Source organism: Cotesia typhae, unplaced genomic scaffold (assembly GCF_013202065.1).
Source record: "Cotesia typhae breed Kobodo isofemale line unplaced genomic scaffold, CoteBio_Ctyphae contig_5, whole genome shotgun sequence".
NCBI lineage: Eukaryota > Metazoa > Arthropoda > Insecta > Hymenoptera > Braconidae > Cotesia > Cotesia typhae.
The window spans coordinates 4,973,312-4,991,441 of NW_027423757.1; the positions used below are offsets into that span (position 1 = coordinate 4,973,312).

General features: G+C 29.0%; 3 protein-coding genes across 5 annotated transcripts; 1 reads left to right on the forward strand and 2 right to left on the reverse strand.

Annotated features, from left to right (window-relative positions):
- The first annotated feature begins 218 nt into the window (after window positions 1-218).
- On the forward strand, window positions 219-5,553 carry LOC141530796 (WD repeat-containing protein 3). The gene is made up of 10 exons (XM_074248118.1): window positions 219-533; window positions 609-818; window positions 1,464-2,371; window positions 2,450-2,645; window positions 2,737-2,964; window positions 3,412-3,681; window positions 3,787-4,029; window positions 4,112-4,278; window positions 4,621-4,843; window positions 4,925-5,553. The coding sequence occupies exons 1-10, from the start codon at window positions 363-365 to the stop codon at window positions 5,066-5,068; spliced, it is 2,760 nt and encodes a 919-aa protein (XP_074104219.1). The 5' UTR covers window positions 219-362; the 3' UTR covers window positions 5,069-5,553.
- Window positions 5,554-5,696: 143 nt separating this feature from the next.
- LOC141530797 (F-box/WD repeat-containing protein 9) lies at window positions 5,697-12,525 on the reverse strand. Its single transcript, XM_074248119.1, has 7 exons — window positions 12,198-12,525; window positions 11,877-12,036; window positions 8,279-8,421; window positions 7,270-7,505; window positions 6,904-7,153; window positions 6,552-6,827; window positions 5,697-6,407 (listed from the first exon to the last, which is right to left on the reverse strand). The coding sequence occupies exons 1-7, from the start codon at window positions 12,297-12,299 to the stop codon at window positions 6,324-6,326; spliced, it is 1,251 nt and encodes a 416-aa protein (XP_074104220.1). The 5' UTR covers window positions 12,300-12,525; the 3' UTR covers window positions 5,697-6,323.
- Window positions 12,526-13,068: 543 nt separating this feature from the next.
- LOC141530508 (solute carrier family 52, riboflavin transporter, member 3-B-like) lies at window positions 13,069-16,089 on the reverse strand. Of its 3 annotated transcripts, none has more exons than XM_074247648.1 (3): window positions 15,769-16,089; window positions 15,354-15,616; window positions 13,069-14,753 (listed from the first exon to the last, which is right to left on the reverse strand). In XM_074247648.1, exons 2-3 carry the CDS (start codon window positions 15,569-15,571, stop codon window positions 13,643-13,645), a joined length of 1,329 nt encoding a protein of 442 aa, XP_074103749.1. In that variant the 5' UTR covers window positions 15,572-15,616; window positions 15,769-16,089; the 3' UTR covers window positions 13,069-13,642. The 3 variants fall into 3 exon arrangements, with proteins under 3 accessions (XP_074103749.1, XP_074103747.1, XP_074103748.1); XM_074247646.1 differs by having other exon boundaries at window positions 13,070-14,753; window positions 15,354-15,699; XM_074247647.1 differs by having other exon boundaries at window positions 13,070-14,753; window positions 15,354-16,089.
- Window positions 16,090-18,130: the final 2,041 nt, after the last annotated feature.

Sequence of the window (18,130 nt, forward strand, 5' to 3'; positions counted from 1 at the left end):
TTATGAAAGAATTTTAATAAAAAATTCCACATCTAAAAATTAAAAACAAATTATTTGAAAATATTTTTTTGTTCACAATTAATTTTTAATGTAACTCAAAAAAACTGTCAATGTCGGCTGATTTCAGTGTCATGAAAATGTGAGAGTAAGAAGTATTTAAATATCAAGGTTAAGTCTCATCCGCTCTATTCATTTAAGCTTATGAAAATAGAAACACGTGCATCGTTGTGAATACATAACCTATATAAAACTTAAACTAAATTGCTTGTAAAGCAATGGTTCATCAAAGTTTTTAAATAAAAAAAAATTGTTGAAATCATCGCATAAAATTATCATTTTGATAATATTAAAAAACTGTAATTATGGGATTAACAAAACAGTATTTGCGTTTTGCTCCTTCTGGAAATTTAAATATAATTTCAAGTTCAAAATGTAATGTCGTGTTTGTTACATTAGAAGGCAAGGATGGTAGATTTGTTGCTGCTGGTGCAAGTGAAAATGTTGTAATTTGGGATTTTAACATTCGAGAAAAGGTAAATATAAACTAAACATCTAAAATATTTAAAAAATTATTTTTTATCAGTTTATTTATTTTTTTTTACACATAGGCTCAAGTGTTGAGTGGAGAGAAGGCTGAGGTTACTCAATTAGCAGCATCACCGAATAAGCGTCATATTGCTGTTGGTTATGCCGACGGTACAATTAAAACTTTTGATTTACGTTCAGGAGAGAATATCAGTATTTTTGTGGGACATAAATCGGAAATTACCACGCTGGCTTATGATTCTTTAGGTCATCGCTTAGCCTCTGGTTCTAAGGTATTAAATATTTTTTTCTTTTTATTTATTTATTTTATATGCCAAGGCAATAAGCCTAATGGCAAGTACAAAAAATTTAACAGTTTTATTCAATCACGTAAGTATTGTAATGTACATTTAGAAGAGGTGATTTTCGGGAATTTTTTTGACAAGGAAAATAAAGGAATTTGGGGATCGGACTTTTTTTATTTTATTAAGGGTACATTAAAGATTATTACCCTAAATTTTTATTAAAAAATATTTAATTATTACAAAGTTATTAACAATCTCGTAGAGCACTTGAAAACATTTCCATCTCCATAGTCGGTTTGACAACTTGAAAACGAATTATCTGAAAATAAAAACCCAAAATGCTTTTTAATTAGTAAGAATGTAGTTATCATCGCACGTACGGAATTTTTTTAATTTTTATTTTAAAAAAAGTGGCGACGGATTTAAAATTTTCTCACTATTCTTACTTTTTTTTTTTTTTTTAACTCGGCTAAAAAATTTTTAAAATTTATGTAATATTTAAATAGTAAGAGGTTGCAAACATAATAAATTTTCAAGAGTTTGTTTCTTTATTTAATATTTAATATTTTCTTTTTACTTGAGCAAAAGTAAATTCATACAATTAAATGTAAAAATTATTTTCTATAATTCTAGGATACAGATATTATTGTTTGGGATGTCGTAGCAGAAACTGGAATCTGTCGTTTAGCAGGACACAAAGGAGTAGTTACTAAAGTATCTTTTATGAAAGAAAATAATATTCTGATAAGTGCATCCAAAGATACTTTCGTTAAATTCTGGGATCTTGATACAGAGTACAATTTCCATACGCTGGTAGGACACAGGTCTGAAGTATGGGGATTTTGTCTGGTTAAAAATGATAAATACTTAGTAACCGGATGTAACGACACTGAATTACGTGTTTGGAAAATATTTAACGTTGAAAATAACGACGATGATAATACACTAAATATTAACGAAGAGGAAGCAAATGATGTTAATTATCCACTGAGATGTGAAAAAATTGGCAGTATCTTACGTGCTGCTCGTGGTCGCGTAATTTCACTGACTACTGATGCTACTAACGACATTATTGGCTGTCATGGAAGTGGAAATAGCGTAGAATTATTTTACATGATTCCTGAAGATCAAGTCACTAAAAAAACAAACAAGCGACTTAATAAAGAGAAGAAAAAAGCGCTCAAAGCTGACCAAGATGAAGCAAGTATTTCTTTGGAAGCTTCTTCAACTCTTCATGATGAAGTCAGACGACTTGTCACGATAAATGCTACTAGCAAAGTTAAATCAATTGACTTAATTTTGGGTGGCGGTGGTGAAGTTCGTGTGTGTGTTGGGCTCAATACAAATTCTTTAGAACTGTACTCATTATCTGCCAACGATGAAAGGAAACTTAAAAATAAAAAAGATGAGGAAAATAATGTTATGTTAAAATCTTCTATCTCGCTACAAGGACATCGCTCTGATGTTCGAGCTGTTTGTTTCAGTTCAGACAATTCGGCTTTTGCAACCGCTAGTGGAGAATCTATTAAACTATGGGAGCGGTAATTTGGCTTTTATCATTATTATTCACTTATTTTTTTAAGTAACCATTTAAACTAAATAATTGTATTATTTTCTAGATCAACTTTGGTTTGTGTTAAAACTGTTGGTTGTGGATATGTCTTATCGCTTACATTTGTACCTGGTGACAGACATATTATTGCTGGAATGAAGGATGGTAAGATTTTGATCATTGATATATCGAATGGTGATATTCTTGAAGAAATTCCGGCACATCAACAAGAATTATCGAGTGTCGCTTTATTTCCCAATTTGGTATTTATTACAACTCATTACTTGATTTAAATATCTTATTATTTTATTTATTTTTAGGAAAAAAAATAATAATTATAAAATTATGTTACAGAAAGGGATTGCCAGTGGCGGGCTTGATAAAACTGTTAAATTTTGGAATTTTGAACTCATAGATGATACAACTAAAGAAACAAAATGCAAAGTATTGTCATTGATCCACTCAAATACACTAAATTTAGAAGAAGGTGTACTGTGTGTAAAAATCACGCCCAATAATAAGTACATAGCAGTTTCGCTTTTAGATTCTACCGTTAAAATTTTTTATTTCGATACTCTCAAGGTAATTATACTTTGAACCAATATAAAATTGAATATCTACGATATTTTGCGTTACAGATGCCATAAGGGTGTATAATAAAAATCAATTTTTTTTTTAAGTCTAAAAAATTTTTTTTTTCGAGAATTAACATATTTTAGTATGAAACTTGCAGAAATGCAAAAAAAATTTTTTTGGACTTAAAAAAACAATAGAATTTATATTATACACCCTTATAGCACTCAAGGTGGGTCCCGGTAGCCATAAGGGCGTATAAATTTTTTTTTTTGCATTTTTGCACATTTCGGACAAAACTACGTTGATTCCCGAAAAAAAATTTTTTATACGCCCTTATGGCTTTTCACCGGGACCTTTTGCCTGTATGCGCCTCAATAGCATCTAGAACGCGATTTATTATAGCATTGTTCTTAATTTAATTTTTTTAATTTACTCTTATCTTTATATTTTCAGTTTTTTATATCTTTGTATGGTCATAAATTGCCGGTTCTTTGTATGGACATTTCTAGTGACTCAACGCTTATTGCCACTGGATCTGCTGACAGAAATATTAAAATTTGGGGAATGGACTTTGGTGATTGTCACAAATCATTGTTTGCTCACGATGATTCTGTAATGGGTCTTTGTTTCGTTCCAAAAACACATTATTTGTTTACTTGCAGTAAGGATGGAAAAGTTAAAGAGTGGGACGCGGATAATTTCCAAAAAATTATAACTCTTCAAGTAAGTTACACTAAATATTAATAAATTTACATCACTAAAACAACGAGACTGTTTATTATTTATATATTGTTATTATAAAATCGAATTTACATTTATGCTTTGTAGGGACATTTTGGCGAAGCTTGGTGTTGTGCTGTATCGCCGAATGGTGTATTTGTAGTATCCTGTGGTGCTGATAAAGTCATAAGGCTATATGAAAAAACATCAGAGCCTTTAGTTTTAGAGGATGAAGCTGAAGAAGAACGTGAAAGACAAGAAAATGAGCTAGCTACAGGTGAAATTACAGCAGTGCCAGGACAGAAACAACAATTATTGCCTTCACGCAAGACGGTTAATAGTGAAAAAGCGGTAAGATTATTTATTTCTTAAAAATTTTTAATTCTATAAGAATTAATTTTTAGTAATTGTTCTTATACTATGTTTTAATCAGGCGGAATTGATTCTTGAATGTTTGGATGTGGTCAAAGAATATAATAAAGAATTAGAAAATGTAAAGCCTCCAAATGCAGCACCACCTTTACCGCCAATAATGCAGGCATACAAATGTAAAACTACTGATGAATATTTATTGGAAACATTCAAACGAATTAGAGCAAGGTAAATATCTCTAAAGTAAAAGACCCAGTTATTGACACTGGCCTAGTTATTTGACACTTGCAATTTTATTCTAATTAAGGAGGATCGATTTTTTTTAGATATATTGTCCCCCTTGAAAAAAAAAAAAAAATGTTCTCAAAAAAAAAAACAATTTTCTTAAAATTAATAATTCAAAAATTATATTTACTAATTTATTCGAGTTGATTTATTTTTTTTCAATTAAAATAAAATTACAAGTGTCAATAACTGGGTCCTTTACCTTATATAATTATTAATTAAAATTTCGTAATTTAATAAAATATTTGTATCTTTATTAATGATAAAAAAATTAATTATTAACAGTGACATGGAAGAAACTCTTTTACTTCTACCTTATGCTGATGCATGCGAAATTCTTGAATATCTTCCCAGGCTATTGAAGAGTGATTATCAAACCGAATTATTGGTTCGATTGGCACTGACTCTCATTCAAGCGCATCATGAACCAATTGTAGCGAATTCAACTATGTTACCGATTTTGGAAGAAGTCAGAGATTTAGCTATGAGTAAAATAACTAAATTAAGGGTGGGTTCAAGTTATTTTTGCTCATGATTATTATATTCTAAATAATTATTTCTTGTAATAATATGCTGTAATTTTTTTTAGGATACTGTTGGCTACAACCTACATGGAATGGCATTCCTGCAACGCAAGTTGGAAGAAAATGAGGGAGTTAAGTTGTTCCAAGACGCAACAAAAAAGAGGAAAAGTGTTAGGTCGAGAATTACAACGACCGTTTTTGTTAAATAAATTTTTTTTTAAAAATACATTTTTTTTTCTTTAAATATTTTATTTTATGGTTTCTTCGAATTTTATTTTAAAGCATAAAATTCGAGAAACATTAAACGAGAAAAACATTAAGTGTCTCGTCCGGTTTCTCGAAAAATTTTCCCGACATTAGGATGTACTGAAAGCTCTAAAAGATTAAAATCCTAAATAAGATAAATTTAGAAAAACTTTAAGTAAAATATAAAGTCCAAAAAAAAAAAAAAAATAAAGAAAAAGATTAGAAAATAAATAATTTTAGAAATAAAATAGTTTTTTATTTAAATAAAAAACGAAATTTATTTTAGGTATTTTATTTATAGATATAAAGCTGTCTCGATTACAGTTTTAACATTCATTAACTTCTTCATTATGAATAATAAAAAAAATATTCAGTAATAATTTTTTTTTTAATTTTACTAAAATTAAATATTTATTTATATTAGAGTATGTAAGTGTTATGTTCTCAAAATTTGAGATATTTAATTTTAATTTTTTTTCAGGTTTAGCCGCGTTAGGTAGTCGACAGACTCCAAATGGGCTTTGTCACTAGATCCTCTCTCAAAATTATAAGAACTTTAGGAATGGTTTCATTAGGAATAAATCAACAAAATTTCGTTAATTAAAATATATTGTAAGACTTAATAATTTGGGTGGAATCAGTTCATCTCCGGACATAAGTCCGGGGCCGAAGATGTTCATCCGCTGACTCCTCTGGGTTTGCATCCAGAGTACAAAGAAATATAAAAATTAATAAAATTGACAACGTTGCATCTCAGGATACCCTAGAGAAGTCGTCGGAGTCCAGCTCTCACGATGTTTAGGCTATAGCCCGGCGACTCTCTTATCACAAACGATTTCCGTTACTTCGCTGATGATGAATTTTATTCATCACCAACGAAGCAGTTAAAATTTTTTAATTAAAAATTTAATTAAATATTATAAATTTAAGGGGAACGTAACAGTAAGTAAAAATATTTTTTAGTATCCATAACTTACGTACAATTTTGTAAAAAAGTAATTATATTAATTGATGTAATTCATGATAAAGATTGTGGATATATATAATATATATAAGTATTTCATAGAAAGAAAAATTAATCATAATGTTAGAAAAAAAAAAAAGGCTAACATTATTAATGAAAAACTCATTAAAAATGGAAAAAGCAAACGTATTGAAAATCAGTACGTTATAAATTAATTTTGGCAGTCAAATTTCAATTAAATTTGTGTATAAATATTAGCAGGCGTGTTCAGTCGTAGGTCTCCATATTTGAATTGCGCTATCACCACATACGGCAAGTACTTCATTCTGGTATTCCATCTGCAAAAAAAGTTTAGTGAAATAAATAAAAAAAAAAAAAAACTACTTTGAATCTGTACTGGTTACATAATAAAAAAAAAAAAGACCATTCCAAAAAAATGCAATCATTAGTTTTCTATTTAATCTACTAATAATTATATTTACCCCAGCGATATCACCATGACGAGATTGTAAGATGGTGAATTGTCGAGGTGGATCAGTCGGACTTGAAATTCTAACAGTAGAGTCTAATGAACTGGTTAAAATACTTCCCGGTGTGACATGAATGCCCGTAATTCCTTTAGTATGTTCAGTCTCGTAAGTTCGAATAATATCAAATTCCTTGTGGATATCTAATATATGAATATTAGCAGCGCTATCTCCAATATATACAGTGTCTTTGTACATAAACATACTCATTGGGAATGACTCTTTTGAAATCTACAATAAAAAAATTAATTCATTAATAAAAAATACATTATTGTACTTAAAAAAAAAAAATCAAATAATAGTTAACCATTATTTTTTTGAGTATTTTTTGAGCTCGTTGATCCCAAATAGTTATACGCTTGTCTTCACTTGCTGATACAATGTACTGAGAGTTCATCTTAACTTTAAGTACAGGTCCTTGGTGAGCTTGGTATTCATTAACAAGAGGCGATTGATTTCGCGGATCTAATACAGAAATCGTTTTAGCAAACGACCCTGTTGCCAATAAATTAAGCTCCGGATTCGAAGCGATACACAGCAATGCACTCGTTTTATCTCTATAAAAAAAATATAATAAAAGTAAACGATTGAGGAATTAAACAACTGCACTGATATTAATATTGATTAAATTTATGATTAAATAATTGAATAGGAATTTAATACGATGCTGTACCTGAATAATTCAATTTTATTTACAAAATTAATGTCAACGTTTGATACGCCCCATTCTATAACTCTTTGATCCCAACTGCAGCTATAAAGTTTATTATGCATTAATGTTATATCGCGGATCCATCCATCATGTCCGAAGCTTTGATGCATTTGAATTTTCTCTTCATGCTCAGCAGATTTTAGCCTCCAGCATATCAACGATCTGTCACGTCCAGAAGAAATGCAAATTTGACCACTCTAAATATATTTTATTCAAATTTTTTATTATTAATTTTTCTCTTTAATTAATGCAAGCATAGTTTATTTAGTCAATTATTAATGATTTTCATCATTATTATTGTAATTATTATGATCGTTACTCATAATTAGTTATTCTGTAAAGTATATAATTACCTAATTAATAAGTAATAACATTTAGCTTTCATGTAATAGCAATTAAAAAAAAATTTAATGATATTTAATTCGCATAATTCTGAAATCAGTCGACTATTACTTTTTGGTTTGATTAAAAAAATTAATTAATTATTAAAAATTATTTTTAAAAATTTACTTTGACAGTTCTCTTAAATTCCTACATGTAGATTTGGATTTGTAATTTTTTTACAATAATTTATTTGTCATAAAATTCTAAAACTGATTAAATATCTCTTAATTCCTGTTTCAGGGGTACAACCAGTGTGAAATTTTCAAAAAATCTATTTTTTTTTTATATTTCGATAGGTCATACCTTTAAAAATAACATATCAAAATTTCAAGTTAAAGTAGGATCATTTTCGGAATTTTAAAATTTGTAAAATTAATTATTTTAAATTAATTATGGAGAAGGCGGGAATCACTCCAACAGTGATTTTTTTCTTCAAAAATTTTACTGTGTATTCTCAAAATATGTATTAATATACAATTAAAATTTTAAAACAATTCATACAGAAGTTTCTTTTATATTAATTCCCAAAAACCGCCTTTTTTTTAGGCTGTCACACTAGTTGTGCCCCTTAATATATTTTACTTACATCCATCAGTAATAATCCATCTACGGTACCATAATGTCCATCTTCAAGTGAAAAATTATCAAACGTTTCAACATTTCTCCATAAATACGATTGACGTTCAACAGCGACACATGACAATTTCCAAAATAATTTATCATTTTCATCTATAAAAAATGAATCATTATTAATAAAACTATGTTAAATTTTTTTATAAAAAATTTAAATTGTCGAGGATCTACTACTGTTAGTATACTTGTTAGTAGTGTTATTATTTTATTATTATTAATTTAAATGATAAGGGAAAAACTAATTTAGTTAGTAAAATCAGTAATTTTAATTAATTACACCGGCACACAAAAAAAAAAAAGTTGTCTGTACTTGGGACGCGCCACATATATTCCCATGTAATTTGACCCGCTGAACCCGAATTTGAGGTCCGTTTGGCCCCTACACCCTAGGATTTTGAGAAAACTGTAAAAAACCGAAAAAAAACGGGAAAATTGGGGGTTTTGGTGATTGAAAAATTTTTTTAGATTCTAACTATGCATGATTTTCATGTATTTCGATCTGCTTTATACTTATCTGAAGTGTACTCAGACCAGCAGCCATTAAAAGTCTAAGTAAATCCCGAAAAACCCATGAAAATTGCGAAAAAAAACAAAAAATTCCCAATATTGTGATAAAAAAATGTATTGAGCTAAATATATGATGATTTTCATGTAGGTTTATCGACGACATATAAATCTCCAACTTTTATAACTCAGACGTCTCGAAAACATCAAACAAATGTGCAAAAACCCCGAAAATTGGAAAAAAATCAAATGTAATATAATAAAAATCGAGTTATTATTCAAAATAAATAAAAAAATCATATCATTCGATCTGTGGTGCATAAAAAAAAAGTATTTCGTCCTAAGACTTAAAAAAATTAATTTTTTCGGAAAATATCATCAAAACCCTTTGGATTTGAATTTTAATTCGTTCTCCGCTTATATCTCACCCTTTTATCTTCAAACGTCCTGCATAAAGGGTTTCTCTTTCGTTTCCTCTCTTCTTCGGGTAAATCTCTCTTCAGAGTCCAACAATGATCTACCATCATATTGACATCCACTCATGTTTTGATGGAATGTTTCTTCTCTTTCTTCACTGAAATTACCAAGATTTTCAGGAAAGTGTGAAAGATGAGATTGTAAATAGTGCAATTTTGTATTCACATTCCCTAAAAATTTCGAGATACTTCCTTAAAACTTCCCAAGCTGCTCTCTCAATCTTGTGCATCTCATACTCAAGATTAGCATCCTGGAATTGAGTCCGAATTTGGGGTACATAAAAATTCCTTCTTTCAATTTATTGTCACTTATAGCTGGAAATTTTTCGTCCAAGTACTTAACACAGTTGCCATTTTTATCGAGAGCTTTGACAAAATGCTTCATAAGGTCAAGCTTGATATAAAGTGGTGGCAGCAAGTACTTGTAAGGATTAATGAGAGATTCTCGCATAACGTTGTGAGAACCATGATTCAAATTCTTTCTTGTTGGCCGTTCTTTTCTACTGTAGGGAATTTTCCAATCGTGACTATCCTACAAACATACAAGAAGGGATATATTGTGAACCAGATTGTTGGCTTAACTAGTGTAGCAATTTTCAGATCACCACAAACTTTTCAATGATTTTTGGTCAAATGAGCTACTGGAGTCGGTGCTTTGAGACTTCGCTTAGACAAAGCAATGAAAAACTTTCACTCCTCGTCCTGAAAGTGTTCGGCTTTAACTCATCAATCAAACTTCTTACATCTGAACAGTCCACTAATGAATTTTCGCCGTTTTAAAAATGTTATCAGATTTTTTTCCCTATCACGATAAAAATAAGCTGTTGTATTTTTAGTTAATAAATTTTTTTTTCTTTAAGCTGATGTTTCAGGGTTTTCACTTCTAGGAACTTTTTGGGCTCAGAATCGATTTCTTGCTTAAATGCTTGTGCCTGTAACCAGGGCACCTCCACGTGGTGACGGCGGGCAACAGGACCGTCTGGCATAGTCCCTGGGTTAACGGCTTGAATGCCGTCATGGCAGGCACAAGTAATAAGTGTTTTACGATGCAGGGACCCTTGTATTAGATAAAATAAACTATTCAGAACATCAATGGAAGGTTTGTGGTGATCTGAAAATTGCAACAATATTGCTAGGCCAACAATCAGGGTTCACAAAGTACCCCTGCTTCTTATGTTTGTGGGATAGCCGAGACCGAAAGAATCATTACATTCAAAAAGAATGGCCAACAAGAACAAATTTGAATCCTGGTTCTCACAATGTTACGCGACAATCTCTAATTGATCCTTCCAAGTACTTGCTGCCCCCACTTCATATCAAGCTTGGCCTTATGAAGCAATTTGTCAAAGCTCTGGATAAAGATGGAAACTGTTTTAAGTACTTGGGCGAAAAATTTCCAGCTATAAGTGACGCTAAATTAAAAGAAGGAATTTTGATGGACCCCAAATTCGGACTCTATTCCAGGATGCTAATCTTGAATATGAGATGAACGAGATTGAGAGAGCAGCTTGGGGAAGTTTTAAGGAAGTATCACAGCAATTTTTAGGGAATACGAAAAGTGATAACTACGCAACTTTAGTTGACGAGTTGTTATACAACTATAATACTTTAGGTTGCTTAATGAATACAAAATTGCACTATTTACATTCTCATCTTTCACACTTTCCTGAAAATCTTGGTGATTTTAGTGAAGAGCAGGTGAGAGATTCCATCAAGACATTAGTGTGATGGAAAAACGATATCAAGGAACGTGGGATGTAAATATGATGGCAGATCATTGTTGGACTCTGAAGAGAGATTTACCCGAAGAAGAGAGGAAACGAAAGAGAAACCCTTTATGCAGGACGTTTGAAGATAAAAGGGTGAGATATAAGCGGAGAACGAATTAAAATTCAAATCCAAAGGGTTTTGATGATATTTTCCGAAAAAATTAATTTTTTTAAGTCTTAGGACGAAATACTTTTTTTTATGCACCACAGATCGAATGATATGATTTTTTTATTTATTTTGAATAATAACTCGATTTTTATTATATTACATTTGATTTTTTTCCAATTTTCGGGGTTTTTTGCACATTTGTTTGATGTTTTCGAGACGTCTGAGTTATAAAAGTTGGAGATTTATATGTCGTCGATAAACCTACATGAAAATCATCATATATTTAGCTCAATACATTTTTTTATCACAATATTGGGAATTTTTGTTTTTTTCGCAATTTTCATGGGTTTTTCGGGATTTACTTAGACTTTTAATGGCTGCTGGTCTGAGTACACTTCAGATAAGTATAAAGCAGATCGAAATACATGAAAATCATGCATAGTTAGAATCTAAAAAAATTTTTCAATCACCAAAACCCCCAATTTTCCCGTTTTTTTTCGGTTTTTTACAGTTTTCTCAAAATCCTAGGGTGTAGGGGCCAAACGGACCTCAAATTCGGGTTCAGCGGGTCAAATTACATGGGAATATATGTGGCGCGTCCCAAGTACAGACAACTTTTTTTTTTTTGTGTGCCGGTGTTATTTACTGAATGATATTTTTGGTGCAAGTAAGATGCTACCAATATAATCTAACCAGGAGGTAAAATTGGAAACCGTGAGTTTGGCCACACACGACTGATCCTAGCTTTCCATAATGAATCATCATCTAAAATATTATAAAACTGCTTGCATGTCATCCCCAAACGATGAACCAGCGTTGATGCATCCAAGAATGAACATATGTGGAGAAATATCTGAAATTAAAAATTTGTTATTGTTATTATTAACTATGTAAAATGCATTTTCATCCATTTGAAATTATTTTAAAATGGCGTCGATCAGCTGTCATCAAAAAATTCAATCAATGCGTACAATAAATATTTAAATAAAATAAATTAATAGTTAAATAATTTACCTCTATTGGAAGTTCTTGGAGAGTTATTCTATCACACAATTCATCTTGTGAATTATCTTCTGACAAAATGTCATTGTCTTTATCATCGACTGTATTTGACATGTTTACTATTTATGGTTAAATAAATGTTTCATTCGAATTTTATAGTAATAAAAAAATATATACCCAATCACAGAATAATTATTATGTCTTAATCAATAACAATGTTTTTTTATTTATAATTCAATGGGAAAATTCATTAAATTTTATTATCAACTTTTTTTTAACTGTTTTCTCAATGTGTTTACTTGTCTTTTTTTAAGATCAACTTTCCAATGCCCGACAGAGAAAGTAAAACAAATAATTACTCAGCAATGCTGCCAACTTAGTAATTAGTTGTAATTATAATTATAATTTAAAATAAAAATTATTATACTGAAGTAGCGGTCAGCTGTTAATTTTAAAAATTAATTACAAAAAAAAATCCTTCTAAAAATTTTCACTTGTAATTTATATTAATTTTCATGACATTAAATTTAGCTGTCACTTCATGATTTTTAAAATTTTCTTTAATAAATAAATTATGACAAAAATGGACTTGTAGAAATTAAATAAAATAAAAAATGCAATTTCTTAAAAATAATTTTTTAAAAAAAATTTTTTTATCAAATTAAATTAAAAAATTGTCAAGTGATAGCTAAATTTAATGACATTTAATTTTCACATGTGAAACTTTTTAATTAAATTATTTTTTTTAATTTCAAAAACATTTTTAATATCTTTTAACTTCAGTGTTATTAAAAATTACAAAATATTGCATATTTAATTTATAAATAAATAAACTACGTTTTAATAACATTCGAAATTTTATTTATAAAACGTTTTATATCTCAACAATATTATACATTCGTACTTTAAGTATTTTACAAATAAACATTTAATTGTTTATTTTTTCATCAAAATATACATACTTTAAATATTTTATTTCATTTGTGACTTTTTATTATTATTCATTAACACTATCCACATTCAATAAATTGGTCTACATAAAAATACAGAATACTGTAAAAAAAAAAAATTAATTTACTTAACGTGCATAATTTTAAACTAAAAAAAATCATCATGATATTCGCTTATGACGATTTATAAATTTAATAAAAATCTAACATCGTTGCAAGGAATAAAAATATAAAAACAATATTATATTAAATTGGAAGAAGCAATCGTTGATTTGAATTAAATTGATCCCTATTAAAAATGTCTAAATAGATATCAATTCTTTCGTAACACATGTAAATTCATCCATTTAAATATTTTATTTGTATGTTGCACAACTTAAAAAATTAATTGTAATCAATAATTCAACTAATAAAAACAATACAATTGATTTAAAAAAAAAAAAAAAAAAAAAAAAAAAAAAATTGTTCAAAATTGTTTTTATATAAATAATAAAATAAGATTCTAGTTCAGTGAGCAGTCAAAGCTGCACAAGGTGAATAGGTTTGGAATATTCCACCGTATTTCATTAGCGTAAATATAATTGCTGCGCCTATCAGAGATCCAACTTGTGTAGCGACGCCTGTGTAATAGAGACCACGACCTGGATCTCCACTGAACAGCGTTGTGATTCCCATTTTTACAAAACCTAGTAGTCCTTTAAGTACAATCCACAAAACAACAACCAGCATTTCACCTCTCCACGTACCTTGAAGTGGCGGGGTTGGTGATTCAACAGCTAAGAACATTACAAAGCTAGAGAGTATCAAAATAATACCAGTAAGTATCGTAAAAAGTCTCAGATTTTGATGATGTCTAAAGCCATCAGATTTTGGTGGAGTCCAAATAAATCCTAGACACATTGAAAGTGGGCTGGCCATCGACGATAGAGTCACCGTTAAGTGATAAGCGACGTTACCATACGGCAAGCACGCGTAAGATTGTATGCTCGGTAAGATACTGTGGTCTAAGAAGCAAACGAATCCCATAATTGATAATAAATATATGTACATTTGTTTAGACATACACCATCCCGCAGTTGTCTTGTAGCTCGGCGGGGCGTTTGTCTCCGTTGGCAGTGTCTCTGTACATCCTGGTGGCTTAGAACGCTCGCCACGGGCAATAGGAAGTTTGTTCAACCCCACGAATGACAAAAAACTTAAAAATAATATCGTACCAAGTATCACGAAAAATACTTCCGTCGAAAATCTTGGTTCCGGATGGATTATTTCCAACGTTGCGTTTACATTTCCTGGCTTTATCACGTATTTACACTCTGAATTACCACCGACTCCTTGAATCAGCGCTAATACGCTGGGAAAGAATCCACTCAGGCCTTCGCCTACCAGATAAGACACTAGGTATATCTCACGGTAGTTTCTCATGTATGGTATGAATAATACCGAGCTGGTGCATCCTACAACTGCTGTAAGGAACATTAGACCAAGTAGGGCTGTTGAGTGATCGTTACTAAAGATCGTCGATGTGTTTTTGTACGTCAGCGACATCGTGTATATTGCTATTGTTTCTGTACCTATTAGACCATATATTATATAATGATCACGAGACCATGATGAATATCTACACAAAAAATATTTTATTACTTTATTACTTGATGATAAAAAAAAATAGTAGGCATCCAAAAAATTTATTATGTATTTTTCTTTTAATAAAATTGTATGCTAGAAATACATAGTAATAAATCTTGCGTCATTGCATCAAAAAATTTTGTGTTAAAAATTTTTATGTTAAATATTTAACACTTTTATGTGTAAATTTAACATTTATTGTGTAACTGACAATTTTAAGATTATTAAAAAAAGGTTTAGACGCCAAATTGATAAAAAATTTGGTTTATGAATAGAAAATACTTAAATATAAATATTTTTAAGAAAAATTACTTGAAATTAAGGTCTAAAAGTTCTAAAAAATGCAGCAATACTAAAAAAAATCAGGTATAAAAATTTTACAGTTACTGAATTTTAAAATTGGGCAGCCGATTATTGGATTTTTTTTGTTAATAATTAAGTTGAAAAAATTCTAAAAAAAAGATGATGTAATTTTTAAAAATCATTTTTTGTAAAATAAATAATTTTTCGGGTATCTGCTGATTTAAGTATAATAATTTTTTGGATGTCCAGTAAGTACTTTTACTATAATTAAATAAAAATAAATACTTACTTGGCATATAAAGTATAAAGTATTGGTCCCAAATTAGCTAATTGAACCAACATGACCATGTAGGTTGGTAGTTCCCATTGCTCAGGTGCCGACAGGACGAAAAGAGGCAATTGAACATAAATACCATTGATTCCAATCCATGCTCCAATACCAAATAGCACTGCTAATCCATCGACGATCAGTTTTCTGTTGCTTAATTTTTGTGATAAATTACTCATGATTTATCTGAATTTTACTAAGACAGATTCCACTGTTACGAATCCCTGAGTAGAGATTTTAGTACTATTATTTGTTGACGTTAGATATCATCAAGTTTTATCTTTTACAGCCTTATGCTTGTAATTAACTGAGATAAATTAAATTAATGATATTTAATTAGTTGTAATCCAATATGTACAAAGTAATATCGACATACCTTACTATTGGAATGTTAAATTTACAATATTTTTTAAATAATAAAATTATTTACAATTGTTCTTCTTTTATTTTTTAATTTTTGTCAATAATTATCTCCTTGGAATTTTGAAGGTTGGGTTTTCAGAACCGTGTCAAAAGTTAATCAATACTTTTATTTAACACATTGACCTTTCTTATCACTTATTATTTACAATTAGTAAGATTTTTAATTTATTTGATAAATATTTTTATTTATTTTTGTTTTTTGAGCAAACTTTTTTATTTTTACTCTTTTTAGGTCGAACTATCACAGCCAACAGTTGGTACACGAATGATCCGATGACACAGTTGCTTACCTTATATACATGTATATATCCACATAAAAAAGCGGGTTATTTAAAATGAGCGGTGTTACATAAAAATCTTTTTTTTTGTTGTACGCATGCGTAATAAATCACAAAAATGCGTTGGCTATTTTTAATCACTGCTTATTATAGCTTAAATCGTTTTAATTAGCGGATTATTTAAAACAATACAGACAGTTGCTATCTACTAAAAATATTTTTATCATTCCGTTTCGGATAAAACTATAATTGTAATAATTATTAGTTTTTAAATGCCATTTGTTAAGTATAAAATTTCAAGATTTTTCTGGAGCAAAATCATTAACCTTATTTTTAATTAATAAATAAATAATTTTATGGTGGAATTAAAAGCTTTGTTGAAATAGAATTGAGATAATAGTTTTTATATGAAGAAATTGATCTATATATTAATTTGTAAAATATTTTTATTAACCAGGAATGATGGGGTCAATTATTTCAATTAACTGCAGTCAAGAAATAAATAAAATAATTTTTTTTAAAGTTATATACTTGGTGTTCTACGTAAAATTACTACAGATAGAATTTTCTTCTTGTTCTGACATTATAGATTATGCGAGCTTGGAGATTTTTAAAAATAAGACCACTTATTTAATCTGAACATTTAACAACACTAATTTATTAAAAATTTATTATTACTTACTGAATTTTATTAAGCAATTGAAGAAATTGATTAAATTCAAATTATGTTTTTTTATGTTATTAATTTTTAAATTTACACAGTAAATAATTTTTCGTCATAGTGTAGTGTTAAAATTTTTGTGTTTAATATTACACTCTAGGGTGTAGAATTTAACATTCTTGTGTGTTTTTATTATTATTTTTACAAAGAATTTTTATATGAAAAATCCTGTAAATTCTACCTGATTTTGTTTGATAGTAGGCTACTATTAAACATAAAAATACTTCAAAGGTAGCTTTACAAGCATTATACATAGAATTATAACATTCGATGCTTGTAAAGATCGACCATCCTGCCCCCCCCCCCCGTCCATCTTACGGCTTAAAATAAATTTTATTATTCTTACAAAGAATTTTTAACATTCTTGAGTGTTAAATTATTGAATCAACACATGAGAATGTTAAATTTTACACACTAGAGTGTAATATTCAACACACAAATTTTAACACTCCACAAAATGATGAAAATTTTTTTACTGTGTAGAATAGATTATAATTAAATAGTTACTCTAGCAAATATTATTAAGATTAATAATAATGATACCAGTCGATATTGTTAATTATCACTCTAATTGTATACTTTTCATTATCTTTATATGTATATATGATGTACCTTTAATTACGTCTGTATTTTTTATAAGTTTGCCATTCGGCCATTAAACCTTGACATAATAAAGCATCTATCTTCTTCTTCAAAATAAAATCAGAATTAAATATTGAACGGCTTATAATTCTATAAAATTACCTCTTAATTAAAGTAACGCGTGAATAAAATTAAAAAGAATTCTTCACATTATTTAAAAGTATAATAGCTGCAAAAAACCGTCGCCTGAGGTATAGAATTTTGTGAGAATTCTATGCATACGAAGTTAATAAAAAAAATCCAATATTTTGCTATGGAATTCAAAGAAGTTGACTTATTAAACAAACTTCTGAAAAAAAAAAAAATAAAAAAAAAACGCTAAGTACTTTTACATTAAATTAAATATTAATCAACTTGAGAACTTGAATATTTTTAGCAGCTATCTTCCGGAATGCGAATATTAAAGTATTGAAGTTTATAAGGACCTACCGAGTTAACAAACTTTTAAAGAATTTTTAAAGCTTAGTCAAGCCTGGTAGCTCAGCTTATGAGATAAAAGCTTCAAATGCGAGCGACGGTATCGATTTCATGAATTTTCTGTATACATTTGCTGCAACATTACCGCACAGTATCTTTTGAATGCAGTCTGAAAAAACATAGATATGTTCTATATTATTTTAAAATATTGATTTTTAAATTCTACAATTTTTCCTTTAAAATAAAATTAACAATAA

Bases quoted from the DNA above. Each gene is read 5' to 3' on its own strand.
- LOC141530796 (XM_074248118.1), top strand. From the start codon at position 363: ATGGGATTAACAAAACAGTATTTGCGTTTTGCTCCTTCTGGAAATTTA. The intron at 2,646-2,736 runs GTATTTATTACA...ATTATGTTACAG, and splicing joins TCGCTTTATTTCCCAATTTG to AAAGGGATTGCCAGTGGCGG. The intron at 3,682-3,786 runs GTAAGTTACACT...TATGCTTTGTAG, and splicing joins AAAAAATTATAACTCTTCAA to GGACATTTTGGCGAAGCTTG.
- LOC141530508 (XM_074247648.1), bottom strand. From the start codon at position 15,571: ATGAGTAATTTATCACAAAAATTAAGCAACAGAAAACTGATCGTCGAT. The intron at 14,754-15,353 runs GTAAGTATTTAT...TTTTTTGTGTAG, and splicing joins CTTTATACTTTATATGCCAA to ATATTCATCATGGTCTCGTG.
- LOC141530797 (XM_074248119.1), bottom strand. From the start codon at position 12,299: ATGTCAAATACAGTCGATGATAAAGACAATGACATTTTGTCAGAAGAT. The intron at 7,506-8,278 runs GTAAGTAAAATA...AAATATATTTAG, and splicing joins ATGGATTATTACTGATGGAT to AGTGGTCAAATTTGCATTTC. The intron at 7,154-7,269 runs GTACAGCATCGT...TTTTTTTTATAG, and splicing joins AATAAAATTGAATTATTCAG to AGATAAAACGAGTGCATTGC.